A 17,669-nucleotide genomic window follows, 5' to 3' on the forward strand; every position below is an offset into this window, starting at 1 on the left:
CCCCAGATTAGTGGCTGAAGCTAGCTGCATTTGCACATGCCAGGGGTGGGATCATGATTTAGGAAGAAGCTTCCATCCTGGTCCAGGAACCACCAGATGATCATGTTCTCCTTGTCGGACCAGCGGCGATTCTTGCGCGCACAATGAACTCGGCATCATCCTCGAGTAGATAGTCATTTTCTGGGCGGGGCTGAAGCCAATGGAGGATGCGACTCTCTCTCATGGCATTTGATCCCATTGCATGTGATCGGAAGCTGTAACCAAACCTTGCAGGGTGCTTCCATCGATGTACGGGTATCACTAGAGGCCATGCACTTTGAGTAAAGGTGACCGAAACAGGCAGTGTCGTAAAAGTGTAGAGACTGAATTTGAGAGAAATAGAAAGAGCAAATTCCTTGAGTTCGGGACAGTGTTTACTAGTAGCGATTGTGTTGGTGATTTGTGAAGGAGCTGCCCATACTAGATCCGGTCTCAACTCGTGTCAATCCCTCAGAAATGCCTGCATTACAGGGACCTACTCTTTCTTCCGCTCCACCTTTTGGACAGTTGTAAAAAGAGTTGATAGCTTTTTTCTCGAGTTTCTGAGACAGACTTTTTTATAGATCTGAGTGTCATCGCAAGATTTAGAGCGTGGTAATAAGTTCAGTCTAATCTGGATAAGTACGCCAATGAAAAGCAACATACAAGCTTCAACAGGAGCGGGAAGGTGCAAGCCTAGGTACCAATTCACGACTACACAGTAACACAGATGACTGCTTCTTTCCATTCTTTCTTCTCTCAATTCGAGCTTTAGTGAGATTGCTTATGGTCCGTCGCATCCATGATCTCTACATCCATAGGGAATTTTAGCGATTATTCTGAAAGTTAGTTGACAACGGTCATCAGTGGAAACTTAGTTGCGCATCAGAATTGAAGTTTCCGTGCTTGGAGTGATAACTCAAGACGACACTTCAATCAGAGAATTGAGCCTTTTTTTGGAATACTTTTTGGAAGCTTGGCAATCCATCTCACTCAAAGGTTTATCTTGTCATATCATGAAGATGTCGATGTGTGGATCAAGGGCCTTCAAGAACCCTGATCCATGCAAAAATCAGAACAAGACTCATGGTTCGAAAGAAGATGACCAGACTTTGATACCTATTGTAAATACAACGGCGACAGGCTTCCCCGCAAACCCGCACAGTGGGCTAGGTACCTTGCGGCTTGCTAGGTACAATTTGGGGTAGAAGCAGGGTGAACGTTTAGGTCGCGTTTCCTCCGCACTTCTCGCACTTCTCTGCAGATCACCTCCGGATGTCTTTACAGCGCACTGCAAATCACTACAGTTGAACTTCCTTTTTGAATTCATCCTTCCTAGAGATCTCGGGCTAATTCATCGCGTAACCAAGCACGCCGACGTCACTTACCAGAACCATGGGATCGAGGGGAAGAACATGCATCTAAGCACCCCGGTTGATCCGGATCGTCCTCCGTGTGGAGGAATCCAAGCTGGTAATTCTTCCGGGTAAATTGCTACAAGATGCCGCTTCTGCCATGTTTGCTAGATAATTTGAACACTTGCTTGAAAGTCTCTTGGACCTCAGACTTGCACACATAATACTCTGGATCGGAGTGCGCAAGATGATTTTGACACTTCTGTGCACCACCTTACTGCCGGTGGTCGCCTTGGCAAACATCGACCGGTATGTACATCTCTACTAAATGTCTGTTAGGCCACCGTTCAACTGACACATCTGACTAAGACAGCGTGTTGTGTCTCAATTCAATGTTGTCCGCACAAGCTTGATCGATAACAACACCACGCCATTGCAAGTTGGCAATGGCAACTTCGCCTTCAATGTCGATAACACGGGCATGCAGGTGAGTATCAACTGCGAACATACAGCGTGTGTACCTCAAGGCATTCAAGCTGAAGTTGCAAACTTTGACAGACTTTCCTGCCCTTCAATACGCTTTCGAGCTGGGCCTGGCACAATGATTCGCTTCCAACCAATGGGTTTGTCATACCGCGAGGATCTTGAACAGGATAAAATGCTGAGACCACACCCACAGCGAAAAGCTAAGCGACTACACCGGCGTTCCTATGCTGACCCATGGCCGAAACGTTTCCTACGACATCCCCGACTCCAAGCTCCCGCAAGTCTCGCAATGGCTCATCGGGAACCCTAATCGCGTCAATTTGGGCCGAATCGGTCTGAAGTACAAGGGGGAGACGCTATCGGCGGCAGCCATTTCTGAACCAAGACAAGAGCTGGACCTCTGGAGCGGCATCATCACCTCGACTTTCAAAGTGGACAGTAAGGCTGTTGAGGTGGTCACACAGGGCGACTTCGCAACCGACGCCGTCACATTCCAAATTGAATCGGACCTCGTGTCCTCTGGCGATTTGACCATCGAGCTCGACTTCCCGTACCCGCCTATTCACACGACAAAGTACAAGTACGAAGTTTTTGCTGGCGTGTACGACTTCCCGTTGAACCACACGACTCGAATCCTCAATAGTTGTGGACGATCCGACCTGGCTCACATTTATCATGAGTTGCAGGAGACGAGCTACTTTGTCAATCTGCGCTGGCCTCATGAAGCGCCTCTTGACCTCTCGCGGGATGAACCAGAGGGCTCTGATAAGGTCAACGCTCATCGATACACGCTTTCCCCTGTTGGTGGTACTAACCAGACTGCAACTTCTTTGACATTTACTGCGGACTTTTCACCCCAGAAGCAGGATCCCAGGCCTCCGGCCGATGTCCAAGAGGAAAGCATTGCTGAATGGCACGACTACTGGAACGAGGGCGGCTTCGTCGACCTGACCTTATCATCGAACCCGAATGCTACAGAATTGCAGAGACGCATCATTCTATCACAATATCATGTCCGCGTTAATAGCGCAGCATCCGGTCAATCGCCTCAGGAGAGTGGACTGATGAACAATGGGTGGTACGGTATGTATATGCACTCATGTCCCATTCGAAGAGGATCTTGAAGCTGATTCAGGCAGGTAAATTCCACATGGAAATGGTCATTTGGCATAACGCCCACTGGGTGACATGGGGACGAAAGAAGTATTTCGACAACATATTCCCGGAGATCTACGAGATTTTACTCCCATCTTCCCTCGCAAGAGCAAAATCACAAGGGTGGGAGGGGGCCAGGTAGGCTCGCTTCGATTGCAGAACTGTCAGACCTACGATCTGACTGTGTTTGTAGGTGGCCCAAAATGACGGAGCTAGAAACGGGTGTCAGTTCACCTGGTGGAATCAATGGCCTTTTACTATGGCAACAGGTACTGCCTCCAATTTCCTGACGCAGCGCAAATTAACAGAGAAGAATCTTTGCTGACAAGACAGCCCCATCCCATGTACCTCGCAGAACTTGCGTATCAGTCTTCACCGACCGATGACACCCTCAAGCAATGGGATGCAGTCTTGACGGCGACTGCCGACTATATGGCATCGTACGCCTGGAAGAATGGAAGCTCGGGACATTATGACTTGGGTCCGCCGTGAGTCTGACTTTGACACAGACGGATGAAAAGAAGTATAGGCTGATCACGGAATTCTCCCAGCTCATACGGCGTCACTGAGAATACCCCACCTTCACAGACATTGAATCTAGCCTACGACGTAAGCACAACCCAGCTAATTCACCAAAGCTCCTATCTCACATCGATACACCTAGATCGCATACTGGAGATACGGACTCGATCTTGCCCGCGATTGGAAGAAGAGACTAGGCCAGCCGGTCCCCGAGAAGTGGACAGAAGTGGCCGAGAACCTCGCCCCGCCACCTCAAGTCGACGGCCTATACGCAGTATACGAGGGTTTGAATAGCACATGGTGGCAAGACCCCGCTCTCAACGGGGACCCGCGCAGTCTCATCATGATGCAGGGGATACTGCCAGACACCCCAGCCGTGGACCCCGACGTCGCACTCAAGACGGCGGACAAGGTATGGGAGGTTTGGACGGATCAGAAGATCCGTGGCTGGGGACGGCCTGTGTTGGCTATCAACTCGGCGAGGATCGGGAACCCAGAAAGAGCTATTTACCACTTGACGGCGTATGATTACTGGAAGTTTGACGATGCTGGCTATGCTATCCGCGGTGGAGATGGTCAGTGAAACCCTCTTCGACGCCCGTATCGTTGCTCATAATTGACACAGGTGGCACGCCTCCCCCTTTCATGCCCGGAAACGCTGGGTTTCTATATGCAGGTAAGTCTTGATCCTGACATCTGCCTTGAGCAATTCTGTAAACTGACAATCATTAGTCGCATACATGGCCGCTGGCTGGCAAGGGTCAGATGGCGACGCACCTGGCTTCCCTGAAGGAGCCGGATGGGTTGTCAAGCAAGAGGGACTGCAAAAAGCACCCTAAGGAGGCTACGTAGTATCAGTGGCTTTGAATGATACATAAATTTCATTCCACTTTACCTCAGAGGGCGTTCACCAGATCTGTGCACGACTCAATAACATTGAATGTGGCCCGGTGACTTTGGTCAACGTATATACTGGATTCCGAGAATTTGCTCTACATAATCATCTACCACTCTCTGATCTCTCCACCAGGTCCAATGAATCCAGGGCTGACCCAAGCCTTCGCGTCCTTAGATAACTCACGAACTTGCGCCTCATCAATCTCAATGCCCAAGCCAGGCCCAGTAAGAAGATCAATATAGCCATCCGTAACCTTCCACACCTCCGGGTTATGAGTATAACTCGTCAGGTCCTGACCCGTGCTATTGTAATGAATCCCCAAACTCATCTCCTGAATCACAAAGTTCGGCGACGCAAAATCAACCTGCGCATTCGCAGCCAATGCAATCGGTCCCAGCGGACAATGCGGCGCCAGCGCAACATCATACGCCTCCGCCATCGCCGCGATCCTTCGCATCTCGGAAATTCCACCGACGTGAGAAATATCAGGCTGCAGGATATCCACACACCCGGCCTCGAGGAACGGCTTCACGTCCCAGCGGCTGTGTAGACGCTCGCCGAGGGCAATCGGGATCGAGGTGAGGTGGCTGATCTCCTTGATGCCGCCCAGGTGCTCGGATAGCAGGGGTTCCTCGATGAAGAGCGGACGGTGCGGCTCTAGGGCCTTTGCGAGTTGCTTGGCCATGGGCTTGTGTACGCGGCCGTGGAAGTCGACGCCGGCGTCCATGCCGAGGGCTTTTACGGCCTTGACGCGTTCGACGGCTGCGTCGAGGGCGTCGGGGGAGTCGAGCCAGCCGAGGTCTTCTGTGCCGTTCATCTTGACGGCCTTGAATCCCTGTTCCTTGCGGGCTCGTCTGTTGTTAGTAGAAAATGGAATTAGCAAGGCTGCGTCTGAAGGGGTGGTCGGTGGTTTTGTTCACTTACGCCTGCTGTTCTACGTCGTTTGGTCGGTCACCACCAATCCATGCATAGACCTTGAGCTTGTCTCTGACCTTTCCTCCCAGAAGCTGCCAAATTGGCAGGCCCAGCTTTCTCGCTGTTGACTGTCAGTCACAGCATCGTAGGTAAGGCCGTATCAAGCCTGCTCACCCTTGAGATCCCACAAGGCAATATCGATGCCTGCCAATGCGCTCATGAAGACTGGACCGCCACGGTAGAAGGTTGTCCGCCACGACATTTGCCAAATGTGCTCAATATCACTTCTTAGGATTAGCAATGTGAAATTCAATGGCCAGGTAAGTAGGCCGACATACTCAGCTTCCATGCCCGAGTACCTCTCAAACCAGGCGTCGAGACAGCCTTCCACGGCTTGAGTGTGGCCCTCGAGAGATGCTTCGCCCCAGCCGACGTTGCCCGCCTCGTCGGTGATCTTCACGAATAACCACCTGGGTGGTACTCGGAAGTACTCCATCTTTGCGATTTTACCCATGGTGACTGGAGTCTTGCTGCCAATGACGTATGCGAACTTTCGTAAGGGTCTATGAGGAATCGAGGTTTGCGGGAAAAGGCAAGGTTGACAGCTTTGGTTGACTCTGATAGACGCTTCAACCAGCTTACTTGAGGCAATCGTGAGCTGATATTACCACCACAAAGCGGAGCTTGACGGAGTTGAATGACGGGAAAGTCGGCTTGAAGTCCGGAACCTCTCCGACCCGCCTCCTCAGCCGCCTCTCGTCTCCCGATCCGCCTCCGAATCGCATATCCCTCCCCCGTCAGAGAAGGGAACATGGGCATTACCCGGCTAGACGCAGCGGTGGAGAAGGGTGGGATGAGGCGTGCGGGGTTCGGTACACCACCACCCGAGTCTATTGCCAGGGTATGGAGGGGTGGTGCGGGGTCTCCGGTGTAGGCTTTTCCGCTCGGTGAGGGTACTCGGCGTGTGACGGACGGAAAAGGTTCACCGAGGCGGTTCACAAGTCATTGGTGGTTTGCGGAAACTCTGAAGATCTATCCCCGGCTCTATGAAATTGAGATTACAACGCTACGGATACTGGTTTATTCTCATGGAAAATTCACAACATCTATTATTTCGTGTCTATGCTTGGCCCGCTCTAATCTTCTTCTGCTGTGCCACCCAAGTTTCTACCGCCTTCTTCAGCGTTTCTGGGTCCGACTCGCCAAAGATGTCTTGACCGAGGCGGGCTGGAAAGTTGTAGCGGTGCTTCCTGTCCAAGGCGTTGATCTTCTCAAAAACGTCCTTGGGGAGCTCAAACACTAGTCAAAGTCAGTGTCTGTCAGATCGCAAGTATAGACACCAGCTCCTATGATCACGTACCTTCAAAGTTCTTCTCGATTCTTGAGGGAGTAACGGACTTGGGCAACACCACGGTGCCTCTTTGGACAGACCAGCTGATAATGAGCTGCGCTGGCTCCTTACCGAGGGACTTGGCCAACTCGGCGATGGCGGGGTCGTCAACGGCACTGATGCGGATTAGTTCATGCACTTTAGCCAATTCTCGGAAGAAACACGGGTATCTGCTGGACACTCACCGAGGCAGGTTGTAAATGTTGTTAGCGAGGGGGCTGTACGCCGTGACCACAACACCCTGCATTTCCAAATAGCTTAGCGACCCTGGAAAGGGAATGCGACATCGGAGATTTTCCCGCCTGGATCAATTGGACTCACCTTTTCCTTGGACCAGGCAAGGAGGTCGGGCTGCTGCAGGTACGGGTGCGCCTCAATTTGGTTCACCGCAGGCTTGATCTCGGCCTTGTCCCAAAGGTCCTCAATTTTCTCGCGGGTGAAGTTGGAAACGCCGATGGAACGGATCTTGCCCTTCTTGACGAGGGCCTCCATTGCCTTCCACGTCTCAATCACCGGGACGTCGATGACGTCGACGGCCTCGGTGACGGGATGCAGGGGAAACCGGGTGGCATCGTCCTTTTTGTTGAAGGATACGGGCCAGTGAATCTAATGCACGACATTCTCGCGTTAGGGGAGGCAGATCAAGAGGGGGGAACGGATGGGTGTAAGGCATGACAGAAAAGGTAAAAGATGCTTACCAGGTACAAGTCAACGTAGTCAGTCTGCAGGTCGCTGAGGGTAATGTCTAGTGCGGTCTCAACATCCTCTGCCTTGTGGTGGGTGTTCCAAAGCTTGCTGGTGACCTGGAAGGAGAGGAACAAGAATCAGCCATTTGATACCCGATCCAGGAAATAGAAGGATGATGAAACTCACAAAAATATCTTTCCTTGGGACGCCAGAAGCCTTGAGACCTTCGCCGACTTCCTTCTCGTTGTCGTAAACGGCTGCCGCGTCAATGTGGCGGTACCCCGACTTGAGTGCATGCTCAACGGCGTTCTTGACCTCATTGGGCTTGGATTGCTACAGATTCATATGATTGATCAGGAGGATATTATCTATCAGCTCACCGTCCTCAAAAACTTACCCAGGTGCCCAGGCCAACTGCTGGGATCTCGTGTCCCGAAAGAAGCTTGAAAGACTGAGCTAACGTCATTGTTGTAGAGCAAGTAAGTAACTGCGGTGATGCTTCCGTGATCGGATGTAATTGTACGGACGAAAGTCAGAAAAAGTGCAGTTATCCGCGTGTGTTATGTTGGTCTATCATATGTCACTCCTTTCACAAATAACAATTTCCCCAAGAGTTCTTATATCTCCATTTTGAGGCTGTCGTCACTCCCATCTCGCCTGCAAGATTTCCGCATCACATAATGAGGGGTGTCTAACACGGTCCGTTGTCACGGAATTGGCCTTATGTAAACCTCTTTTTCCGGCCTTTTCCTCCCGTCTTCTCTCCCCCCACTTAACTCTGCATGGCTCCCGCCAAGCAAGACGACGTCCGACAGCCGGGACCCGTTCGTAAGAAAACCCCTTGAGACTAAAGTTGCTAGAGACGGTCCAGACGGGATGGTGTCGGGATGTTCCCCGCTCGGTGGTCTTCTTTGGCGCAACTTGCCCCCACCCCCGCGTCATCACACCCCGAGAACGCCATCGAACAAGTCCCTCGCGGGATTGCCGAGGGGCACCGAGACCGGGTCTGACACGTTTTCCATCGTGAACGTAAATTCTAACGAGGGGTCAACAAAAACCTCACGACGGAAAGAAGAACATTGCAGCATCGTGATACCCGGAGTCGTCAACCTCGATCCCCAAAGTCTTTCCCAAGTGAAGCTCAGTCTCTCATAACTTGTTGCTGATTCATCCCTCTCTCATTCTTACCCACAAACACACATTCAAATCACAATGGCAGACGTTAGAGTACCACCCACGGGCGTCTTCGTCCCAGTCCCAACCTTCTTCCACTCCGCCTCTGATTCCGCAGGCGCCCTCCAGCCCAAGGTCGACATCGACACGCAAGTGAAGCACAGCGTCTACCTCGCAAAGAATGGCATCCGCGGCCTAGTCCTCCTCGGCTCGACCGGCGAGGCCATTCACCTGAACAAGGCCGAGCGTCACGATCTCGTCGCCGGCGTCAAGAAGGGCCTCGAGGAGGCCGGTTTCCCCGACTACCCTATCATGGCCGGCGTCTTGACCAACGGCATCGACGAGACTCTCGAGTGGCTCGACGACTACGCAAAGGCCGGCGCTCAATGGGGTCTGGTGCTTGTTCCCGGATACTTTGGTACCGCCGCGAACCAGAAGAACATCAAAGAGTGGTACACTGTCGTCGCTGACAAGAGCCCTCTGCCTATCCTTGTGTAAGTTTTGGATTGTCAATTGCGGTGTGCGCGCGCGAGATGATATCCGTGCTGATGCGGCCTAGATACAACTACCCTGGCGTCACAAACAACGTCCTCGTCGAGCCCGACACGTACAAGGACCTTGCCCAACACCCCAAGATCGTCGGTTGCAAGATGTAAGTTAATGCACAAAGATTTACTCCGCCTCTACCTCAGGAGCCCTTCTAACGCGATCCCGCAAATCCCCAGGTCCCATGGAAACGTCTCCCTCCACCTCCAAGTCTCCTCCGACCCGCGCATCGACCACTCAAAGTTCCGCGTCTACAGCGGCTTCGGCCAACAGCTCGCGCCCATCGTCCTCTTCGGCGCCGCGGGCGTCATCGACGGCCTCGCCGCCTTCTACCCCAAGACGGTCTCGCGCCTCTTCAGCCTGGCGGAGAAGCGCCCCGTCGACCAGGCCACCCTCGAGGAGGTGCAGCGCCTGCAGTACGCCGTCAGCCGCGCCGAGGACTTTATCGGCAAGACGGGCATCATTGGTATCCGCGAGGGTATCATCCGCAAGGCCGGCTTCGGCGCGCTCGAGGGCGGTCGGTTGCCGCTCAAGGGACGCTTGGATGAGGGTACTTTCAAGGCGTTGGATTCGCTCTTGTTTTCGGATATTCAAAAGATTGAGGACTCTTTGTGAGATACACTAGTGGTTTAGATGAGTTGGAGCTGGGAGCTTACGAATTGCATGATTGGCCATGATACCAAATATTGAGAGCTTGGCTTAGCCGTCAGGCACTATTTTGGTGCCACGGAAAAGCACACTGCTTGTTTCGCGTGCCCGTTTCTGTCTCATGGTAGCGTTACGCCTAGTGGACCTTGATGCCGATGAACCCAGTGCAGTGGCCGGTCTATTCCCCATGATCCTCCTTTCTAACGCCGTCCCTCCACGTTTCCCCACGCCTTCTCTGACGCCGTCTATCCGAGATGTGAGAAGTCTGGTGCGAGTGGTTGTCTGCTTGCGGACTAGGCCTCTGTAGATGAGGTGTAGTCTGTTGGGAGAATGCGTCGACCTACCTACGCTTGTATATATGGAAATATGATGACCATCTTGAATTCTTAACTTGACGATGCCAACCTCCTACCCCAGCCCTTTGGTATCGATACTTTGACCGGTCTGCAATGTCTACCAACCTTTCTTCCGAACGTGCCGATATGCAGCCTTCCGGGCCTCAGACTATAGGGCACGGCATCGACGAGCTCAAGCCGAGTGCGTCCCAATTTGAGACCATGGAAGAAGGCGACCATCATGAATTCAAGCTTCCCAAGACTGAGGATGTTGCCTTGGCACTCTTCGATAATGTGGGCGATGTGCACGAATTCATCGATCCGGAGGAGGAGCGACGACTAGTCCGCAAGGTAGACTGGATGATTCTTCCATATATTTCAGTCTGCTACGTCTTCTTCTACGTAAGTCAAAGTGCCTAGTCCTACTGCCAAGCACCGCCCCCAAAAGGCTTGTTTATGGTAACCAAGAACCATGTCTAACCTGGGCAGATTGACAAAACCACCCTCTCGTACGCTGCCATCTTTGGTATTCAGAATGATCTCAACCTCAAGGGCACCGAGTATAGCTGGCTATCATCAATCTTTTACTTTGGGTTTCTGATTTGGGCTCTGCCTACAAACTTCATGCTGCAGAAGTTCCCTATTGCAAAGTATCTCGGCCTCAACATCTTTGCTTGGGGTACTTTTCTTATGCTCCAAGCTGCGGCACCCAACTTTGGAGCTTTAGCCGCACTTCGTGCCATCAGCGGAGCAGCAGAAGCGTGCGCTGACCCTGCCTTTATGATCATCACCAGGTCTGCAGGCCCCAGCCTTTTGTCAATCTAGATTATCTTTTACGTCGAATGACGCTAACGGATCTCAGCATGTGGTACACCCGCCGAGAGCAACCCATCAAAATAGGCCTCTGGTACACCGCCAACGGCATCGGCATCGCCCTCGGCGGCCTCCTAGGCTACGGCATCGGCAACATCAAAGGCGCGCTGGCGTCCTGGAAGTATGAGTTCATCATCGTCGGCACCCTGTGCTGCGCGTGGGGCATTGTTATTGCCGTCTTCTTGCCGGATAACCCCATCACGAGCAGCAAGCTTACAAACCGCGAGAAGAAGATTGTCGTCGAGCGGTTACGCGAGAACCAAACCGGCGTGGAGAACAAGACGCTGAAGCTCCATCAGGTGCGCGAGGCGTTTACGGACTATAAGCTGTACTTTTTGTTCATGATTGCATTGTTGCAGGCTATCGTGAACGGGGGGACGTCTAATTTTGGGACTCTGATCATCAAGGGCTTCAAGTTCTCGACGTGTAAGTCCAAACCACATCACTGCTAAGTTGCTTTTTGAAATCTGAACATGCCGGCGTGAAGTGGTCACGGCAGTCCTACAGATCCCATACGGAGCTATCATTTTCATCGCCATTCTAGCATGCGTCTTTATCAACGACAGACTTCCGCCGAACAACCGGTGTTTCGTGTTGGTGCTCTTTTTGTTGCCCAACGTCGCTGGGTCTTTTGGTCTCCGCTTTGTGTCTGATGACCAGCAAGTCGGCAGGCTAATTTGCTACTATGTGAGTTTTCGTAAATGTGAACCTTCCGACATGCGCCATGCTAACAAGCCTCAATCAAAGTTAACCGGTTCTATCAACGCCTCATTCGTACTTCTCCTCTCACTCCAAACCGCCAACATTGCTGGACATACCAAAAAGGTGGTCACCTCCGCGTGCCTGTTTTTGGGATACTGCGTCGGCAACATCGCGGGTCCCTTCTTCTACAAGTCAGATCAGGCGCCTAAGTATGAGTTGGGTATTTGGAGTATGATTGTCGCTCATTTGCTTGAGGTTGTGGTTGTGATTACACTGCGGTTTCTGCTCAAGTGGGAAAATGATAGGCGGGACAGAATGCAGGGGGAAGTCGCCGAGGTTGACCTGGATGCGACGGCGTTTGGGGATTTGACGGATCGTGAGAACTTGAACTTTCGGTACATTTACTGATGAAGCGTCAGGTCTGCTGACTCAGAGACGTTCTGCCATAAGATTTGCGCTGTGAGTGTGCGGTCTGGGAGCAATTTAGATCACTGAAGCTGGGGTTCATGTTAGTCTCGAAATCGTAGCATTGCCACACTCTATGGCGTAACAATCACAGATATTGCAGTAGCCAAAGTTTCTCGAACTATGTAAAGTGAGTATCAGCGTCTCAAGCCATTCGCATGATAGCTTGCTCAACTCACTTGCAGCTAGAGTGAGATGCATCGCGTGCTGAAAAGTAATATCGTGGACTCACTAATAACGGATAATGATCCCCGCAAAGACGCGGTTTTAATTCGGACGTAGTGAACCGCTGCCGACGCCGGTGCATTTGGCGCCGACAGCTAAATGCTAAAGTCTGCGCGGCTTCACCTTCACCACACCTCACTCAATTCTCATTGCGCTCACCAAGACTCATCGCAGCATCAACTACAACGCCCTGGCATTCACACTGTATTCATCATGTCATCTTCTGCGACTCCCGCAAGACCACCGTTTTCATCTCTCCCCCTAGACCCTGCTGGGCCGCCTGGGAACGCATGGGGTCTGTACGGCAAAGATGACCTCTTAGGGGCGCTGAACCTTCTCACCCCCACAGTCGTGGCCGCTGCGGCAGCATCTGAGATTCGAACTGGCCAACGAGTATCACTGGATTGGTCATTGAATAATCCCTCTCAGCCAAGCTTCGATCGGGCGCCATTTGAGTCTAGACTCGTCAACCGAGCTCATCCGAGTGGCGAGAAGAGGACCGTCAATGATGATATCTTGCACTTTAACACGCAATGTAGCAGCCAGTGGGACGGCTTCAGGCACTATGGTAATCAACTGAAGGCTGCTAATAAGTGAGCCATATCACTAACTGTAATGACCTAAGGGTACCAGAAAGCCAAGCGATACTACAACAACACGACCCAAGATGACCTGGATAACCCAAAAAACATTGGCATAGACGGCAAGTTAACCTTCGAAACCGTGCGTTCATCCTTATTTGGTGACTGACTTATAGCGCAGCTTGGGTCGAAAAGGGCGGCATCGTCGGCCGCGGCATCCTCCTCGACTACGCCAGCTTCTGCGCCCGCCACGCCCTGCCCCTCGATGCCTTCACCAGCAGCGACATCTCCCTCACCCACCTACAACAGATCGCCGCCGAGCAAAAGATCACCTTCCGGCCGGGCGACATCCTCTTCATCCGCTCCGGGTTCACGGCAGGCTACAACGCCAAAGACGACGCCGCGCAAAAGGCCGTCGCGGCGCGCGCCAGCCCGGACTTTCTCGGTCTCGAGCCCACGAAAGACGTGCTCCGCTGGATATGGGAGACGGGATTCGCGGCCGTGGCGGGCGACGCGCCGAGTTTCGAGAGGGCGCCCATCGCGGGTCCGCATACGGCTGTCGGCGGCGTGTGGAAGGGCGAGGCGTGGGAGGAGGAGATGCAGGGAGGTGGTTTGTTGCATCAATGGCTGCTGGGAGGTTGGGGATTGCCCATTGGCGAGATGTTTGATCTCGAGGCTCTTAGTTCGACGTGCCAGGAGCTGGGAAGATGGACATTTTTCGTGAGCAGCGTGCCGCTCAAGGTAAGTCTTGAATATTGATTCTCGCCCGATTCATTCTTCTCCATTACTCATGTTGGAGGGTGTGTTCGCCTTGAAAAAAGCGTACTGATGATTTGTTTCCACATTGTAGGTTCCGGGCGGTGTTGCCAGCCCTCCCAACGCCGTTGCCATATTCTGATCCCAGAGTCACATAGTCTTGGGATGGTCATGCTACTTAGAGTTTTGGCCACGTTTTGTGAGAATAATAGAGTTGCTTTGGTGTTCTAGTCTTCTTCACCTCGGTGTATCTTAGTGTTCGGGAGTGTAATCAATGTGTCAATGTTCCATTTCTGGCCATCCCCGGTGATGGGATGTTGCTGGTTCGCTTGGCTTTGCTCGGACTTTGCGGCTGGTTGGCGCGTTTGCAGATCCCTGACATTTTCAAAATTAATGGTCTGTCGTCTCTGGAACATAATTCTTCGTCTCTCTGAATTTCGAAAGCTTGGCGAGTTGTCAGCACATCATCGCTTAGAGAGTCCTCTAATTCGAATTGGTCACTCGTCATCTCGTGTTACTCTCGTCCAGTCTCAAGAGTCAAGACTCCCTAGCTCTGCTAGCATATGCCATGTAAGTTGGGAGCCCCAACGACCACCGCCCCAACCATTCAACTCTGTATGCCAGTCCAGATGATTCGACTCGGGTGTACCAGGGGAGCCTCCCCCGCAAGGAACCATCCATCACCCACAAGGATCCTAATCCAGACCGGACCAGCAAGGCGAGATTAGGCCTAGGGGGCCACAAAGGAATTAGGAGGCAGACTAGGAAGACAGGGACCGGCCGGGTACCCCGCATTGTCTTCCCCATTCCCAAAAGGATTAAGAATGAGGTGACATTTCCGTCTTTCCACGTCCGCCGCCTGTGGTCCCCCTCTCTTCCCCCTTCCCTTCCCACTCACTCGACCATGTTTCCGTGTGTCCAGCTCCAGCAGCAGGATCAGGGGAGTCTGCCGCCAAATTGCTGCCGCACTACGGAGTAAGCCTCCCTTTCAGGGACACGGCAAATGGACCTGGACACCGACCAAGGCGACTCCGGTGTCGGCATCGGCACCGGTAACAACGGCAACGGCAATGCCATGGTGAATGGAATCCACCACCCCGGTGTTCGCCGCCATTCCCAATCACACCATAATGGGAGAGGAGGAGGAAGTCTTGGTAATCATAGTCACGGCAATGGAAACAAGCACGGCAACGGCAATGGAAACGCATCGTCGAGCGGCAATGGAACCGGGAACGGCCGCCACGGCAGCACCAGCAGCAGCAGCATTCATGTTCACAATGAGAACAGCAACGGCAACGGCAATGGAAATCACAACCAGCAGCTGGCATCTCCGCCGCTCACACATCCGTCGAATCCGACCCCTCTGACGGAGAGCGGAAGACGTCGTCGGCACCGCGACAAGGAGCGCGTCCGCGTCACCCGCGCCTGCGACAGGTGCAAGAAGCGCAAGATCCGCTGCACAGGCATCCAGCCCTGCGAGTTGTGCATCCGCACCGAGTCCCACTGCACCTACAACGCTTCTTATGCACGGGGTCGTCAGCCGCCCGTGGCTACTCGGGAGGATGTCGCCCGAATGGACCTCGATGGCCTCGATGTCTCCGTGTCGGACCATCCCAACGCTGCTGCTGCCGCTGTTGCTGGTGAAGATGCGTTGATGGGCTCCTCCATCGTCGTAGACGTCTCTGACCCCGGTGATACTGATCATCAAGACGAGACCATCATGAACGGCACGAGTCTGGCCGTTGTTGGCAGCGTCGGTCCTGGAACCGCTGAGCCTCCCTCTCGGGCCTCTCCTGAACCTACTCAGACGGATCTCCAAGGTCACTATGTCGGTCCCTCGTCTGGTGTCTCTTTCCTGCTGAGAGTCCAGAAACGCCTTCACCAAGCCGTCTCATTCTCACAAGCCTCCTCCATCTTCACCTTTGGCGATGCACCGCTCCCAAACTTTGACCCCAGCGGCGCCTTCTGCGTCCTGCTGTCCAAGGAAGAGGCCACGACCCTCTTGAAGAGATACTTTGAGTTCGCTGTACCAACTCACCGCTTCTTGCACCGCCCCACGGTAGAAGGCTGGCTGGAGGAGTTCTACGATACCATGGGTGCCATGAAGAGCCAGGAGGACGCACCGGCCCGGAGAGCCCTGCTATTTATGGTGTTTGCTCAGGCGCAGGAGTACATGGGCACCACACACTCGCGTGAGAACGCAGACGCAAGGTAAGTTTTAGAAGCTTCGCGGAGGATACATCTTCCGTACCATGTTATTTTACACCGTCATTGTCGCATGCCAATATTCGTCTTCGCAAGGACTAACACATGAGGACCAGCGCTCGATACTTCTTGGCTGCAGATCATCAGCTCTCCAAAGAGAGAGGCGCCGTCCGCCTGACCAGTGTCCAGGCCCGGCTATGCCAGTGCTTCTGGCTGCTGTCACAATCTCGCATTAACCACTGCTGGAGCTTGTTCGGCACCGCAGGACACCTTGCTCTCGCCATTGGTCTGAACCGCAACAGGCATGCGGACCCGGCAGGGGGTTACAACTATATTGAGCTCGAGTGTCGCCGTCGCACGTTCTGGTGCGCTTACAGCCTCGACAACTATCTCAGCGCTGCACTTGGTCGTCCACGAACGTTCCATGATGAGGACATTGACCAGGAACTCCCGTCGTGTTCAGAAGACGCGGATCTCCATGCAGATCACATCACACCCCGTATGGGACGTGGCCAGTCTCTCATGCTGGCTCCGGTTGCTCATGTCAAGTAAGTTATACCTCTCATTCCCTCTCTCGTGCATAGTACTGACTTCAGTCCAGGCTCTCACGGATAGTGAGCATGATCTTGCGTGACCTCTACTCTATAAGACCGTCGTCGTTCTCAAATAGATGTGCTCTGGCGGCGAAATACTCTCAAAATCTGAAGCACTGGAGGGCCGAAATGTCGCAGTTCTTGGATGATGGCGTCAACACGGCATTACTCATTCCCATCTTCCAGCGGCAACGCAACGTGTTAAACCTGGCGTACTGGCATGCTATGATCCTCACACATAGGCCCTTTTTGCTGAGTAACTTTGCCCGGCTACAGCGAAACGGTAAAGCCCGTCGGAAGAGTGTGCCACACAAGGACCAGACGGAAGAAAGCGTCAACGCCTGTCTCGACGCTGCGATGCACGTTGTCGACACCGTCAACGATCTTATACAGGCAGGGCAGCTATTCCGTGCTTTCTGGGTAAGGCCTGATCAACAGTCTTCATCGAAACCCCCCTGCTAACTCCAAGCCACTTGCAGTTCACTTCCTACTTTGCCTTCTCAGCCGTCGTTGTTCTCTATGTATATACCATCCAGCAACGGACAGCCCCGACAGAGGCATGGCAGGCCTACTTCAACGCGGCATGTCGCTGCCAGACGCAACTAGCCTCGCTCGCCGACAACGAGTCGACGCTAGCGGCGCGATACTGCCTCGTCCTCGAGGAGCTGAGAACCGAAGCGCTTCGACAGACCGAGCGACACCAGAGCCCGGCCATAACCCATCAGACGGGACAAAATGGCGGACAGATCTCCCGCGCCGCTATCGTTGCTTCTGGAAACGAAGATGTCCAGCCGCAGCATGAGCAGCATCACCTGGCCAATCTCAACTTCCCCGATGTGGGACACGCAGACGAGTTTGTTGGTTTTGATGCGAGCCCGAGCAGCTCTCTGGCTGATATGACGAGTTGGGGTCAATTTGACTCCATGGTATGTAATATCCTCATGCCTCGAGGCAAACTCCCCTTGTCAGCGTATTGATATTTGTGTTAGGTCACTTCTGGATTTGGAGGACTCGAAGCTTTACTCAATGATGACTCTCTACGATTCTAACGACTATTGCTGTCAATGTGCTCAAGTTTGGATCCGGGTCAATATGTCAGCTATTTTGATTGCATCTTGCAATACCTGCGGCGTCCAGGGAT

General features: G+C 53.0%; 3 protein-coding genes across 3 annotated transcripts; 2 read left to right on the forward strand and 1 right to left on the reverse strand.

Moving 5' to 3' along the window:
- Positions 1-1,620: 1,620 nt before the first annotated feature.
- CLUP02_16844 (uncharacterized protein) lies at positions 1,621-4,375 on the forward strand (the record flags this gene model as incomplete). The annotated part of the gene is made up of 11 exons (XM_049295762.1): positions 1,621-1,682; positions 1,743-1,860; positions 1,932-1,996; positions 2,053-2,942; positions 2,999-3,152; positions 3,208-3,283; positions 3,348-3,502; positions 3,566-3,623; positions 3,679-4,111; positions 4,162-4,212; positions 4,269-4,375. The coding sequence occupies 11 exons, from the start codon at positions 1,621-1,623 to the stop codon at positions 4,373-4,375; spliced, it is 2,169 nt and encodes a 722-aa protein (XP_049152909.1).
- A 165-nt stretch (positions 4,376-4,540) lies between these two features.
- CLUP02_16845 (mandelate racemase/muconate lactonizing enzyme domain-containing protein) lies at positions 4,541-8,506 on the reverse strand (the record flags this gene model as incomplete). The annotated part of the gene is made up of 15 exons (XM_049295763.1): positions 4,541-5,288; positions 5,359-5,470; positions 5,524-5,633; positions 5,688-5,912; positions 5,966-6,284; positions 6,349-6,415; positions 6,509-6,648; positions 6,710-6,855; positions 6,925-6,980; positions 7,061-7,345; positions 7,438-7,542; positions 7,613-7,759; positions 7,824-7,924; positions 8,104-8,432; positions 8,490-8,506. 15 exons carry the CDS (start codon positions 8,504-8,506, stop codon positions 4,541-4,543), a joined length of 2,907 nt encoding a protein of 968 aa, XP_049152910.1.
- A 132-nt stretch (positions 8,507-8,638) lies between these two features.
- On the forward strand, positions 8,639-17,636 carry CLUP02_16846 (fungal specific transcription factor domain-containing protein; the record flags this gene model as incomplete). Its single annotated transcript, XM_049295764.1, has 28 exons — positions 8,639-9,093; positions 9,159-9,251; positions 9,325-9,756; positions 9,881-10,049; positions 10,112-10,145; positions 10,211-10,530; positions 10,618-10,922; positions 10,991-11,300; positions 11,361-11,427; positions 11,489-11,688; positions 11,749-12,079; positions 12,137-12,162; positions 12,217-12,293; positions 12,358-12,372; positions 12,502-12,597; positions 12,633-12,961; positions 13,019-13,100; positions 13,151-13,715; positions 13,825-13,857; positions 13,889-13,898; positions 13,962-14,154; positions 14,259-14,300; positions 14,355-14,674; positions 14,756-15,941; positions 16,052-16,483; positions 16,537-16,948; positions 17,008-17,454; positions 17,604-17,636. 28 exons carry the CDS (start codon positions 8,639-8,641, stop codon positions 17,634-17,636), a joined length of 7,014 nt encoding a protein of 2,337 aa, XP_049152911.1.
- Between the last annotated feature and the right edge of the window lie 33 nt (positions 17,637-17,669).

Source organism: Colletotrichum lupini, chromosome 9, assembly GCF_023278565.1.
Source record: "Colletotrichum lupini chromosome 9, complete sequence".
Taxonomy (NCBI): Eukaryota; Fungi; Ascomycota; class Sordariomycetes; order Glomerellales; family Glomerellaceae; genus Colletotrichum; species Colletotrichum lupini.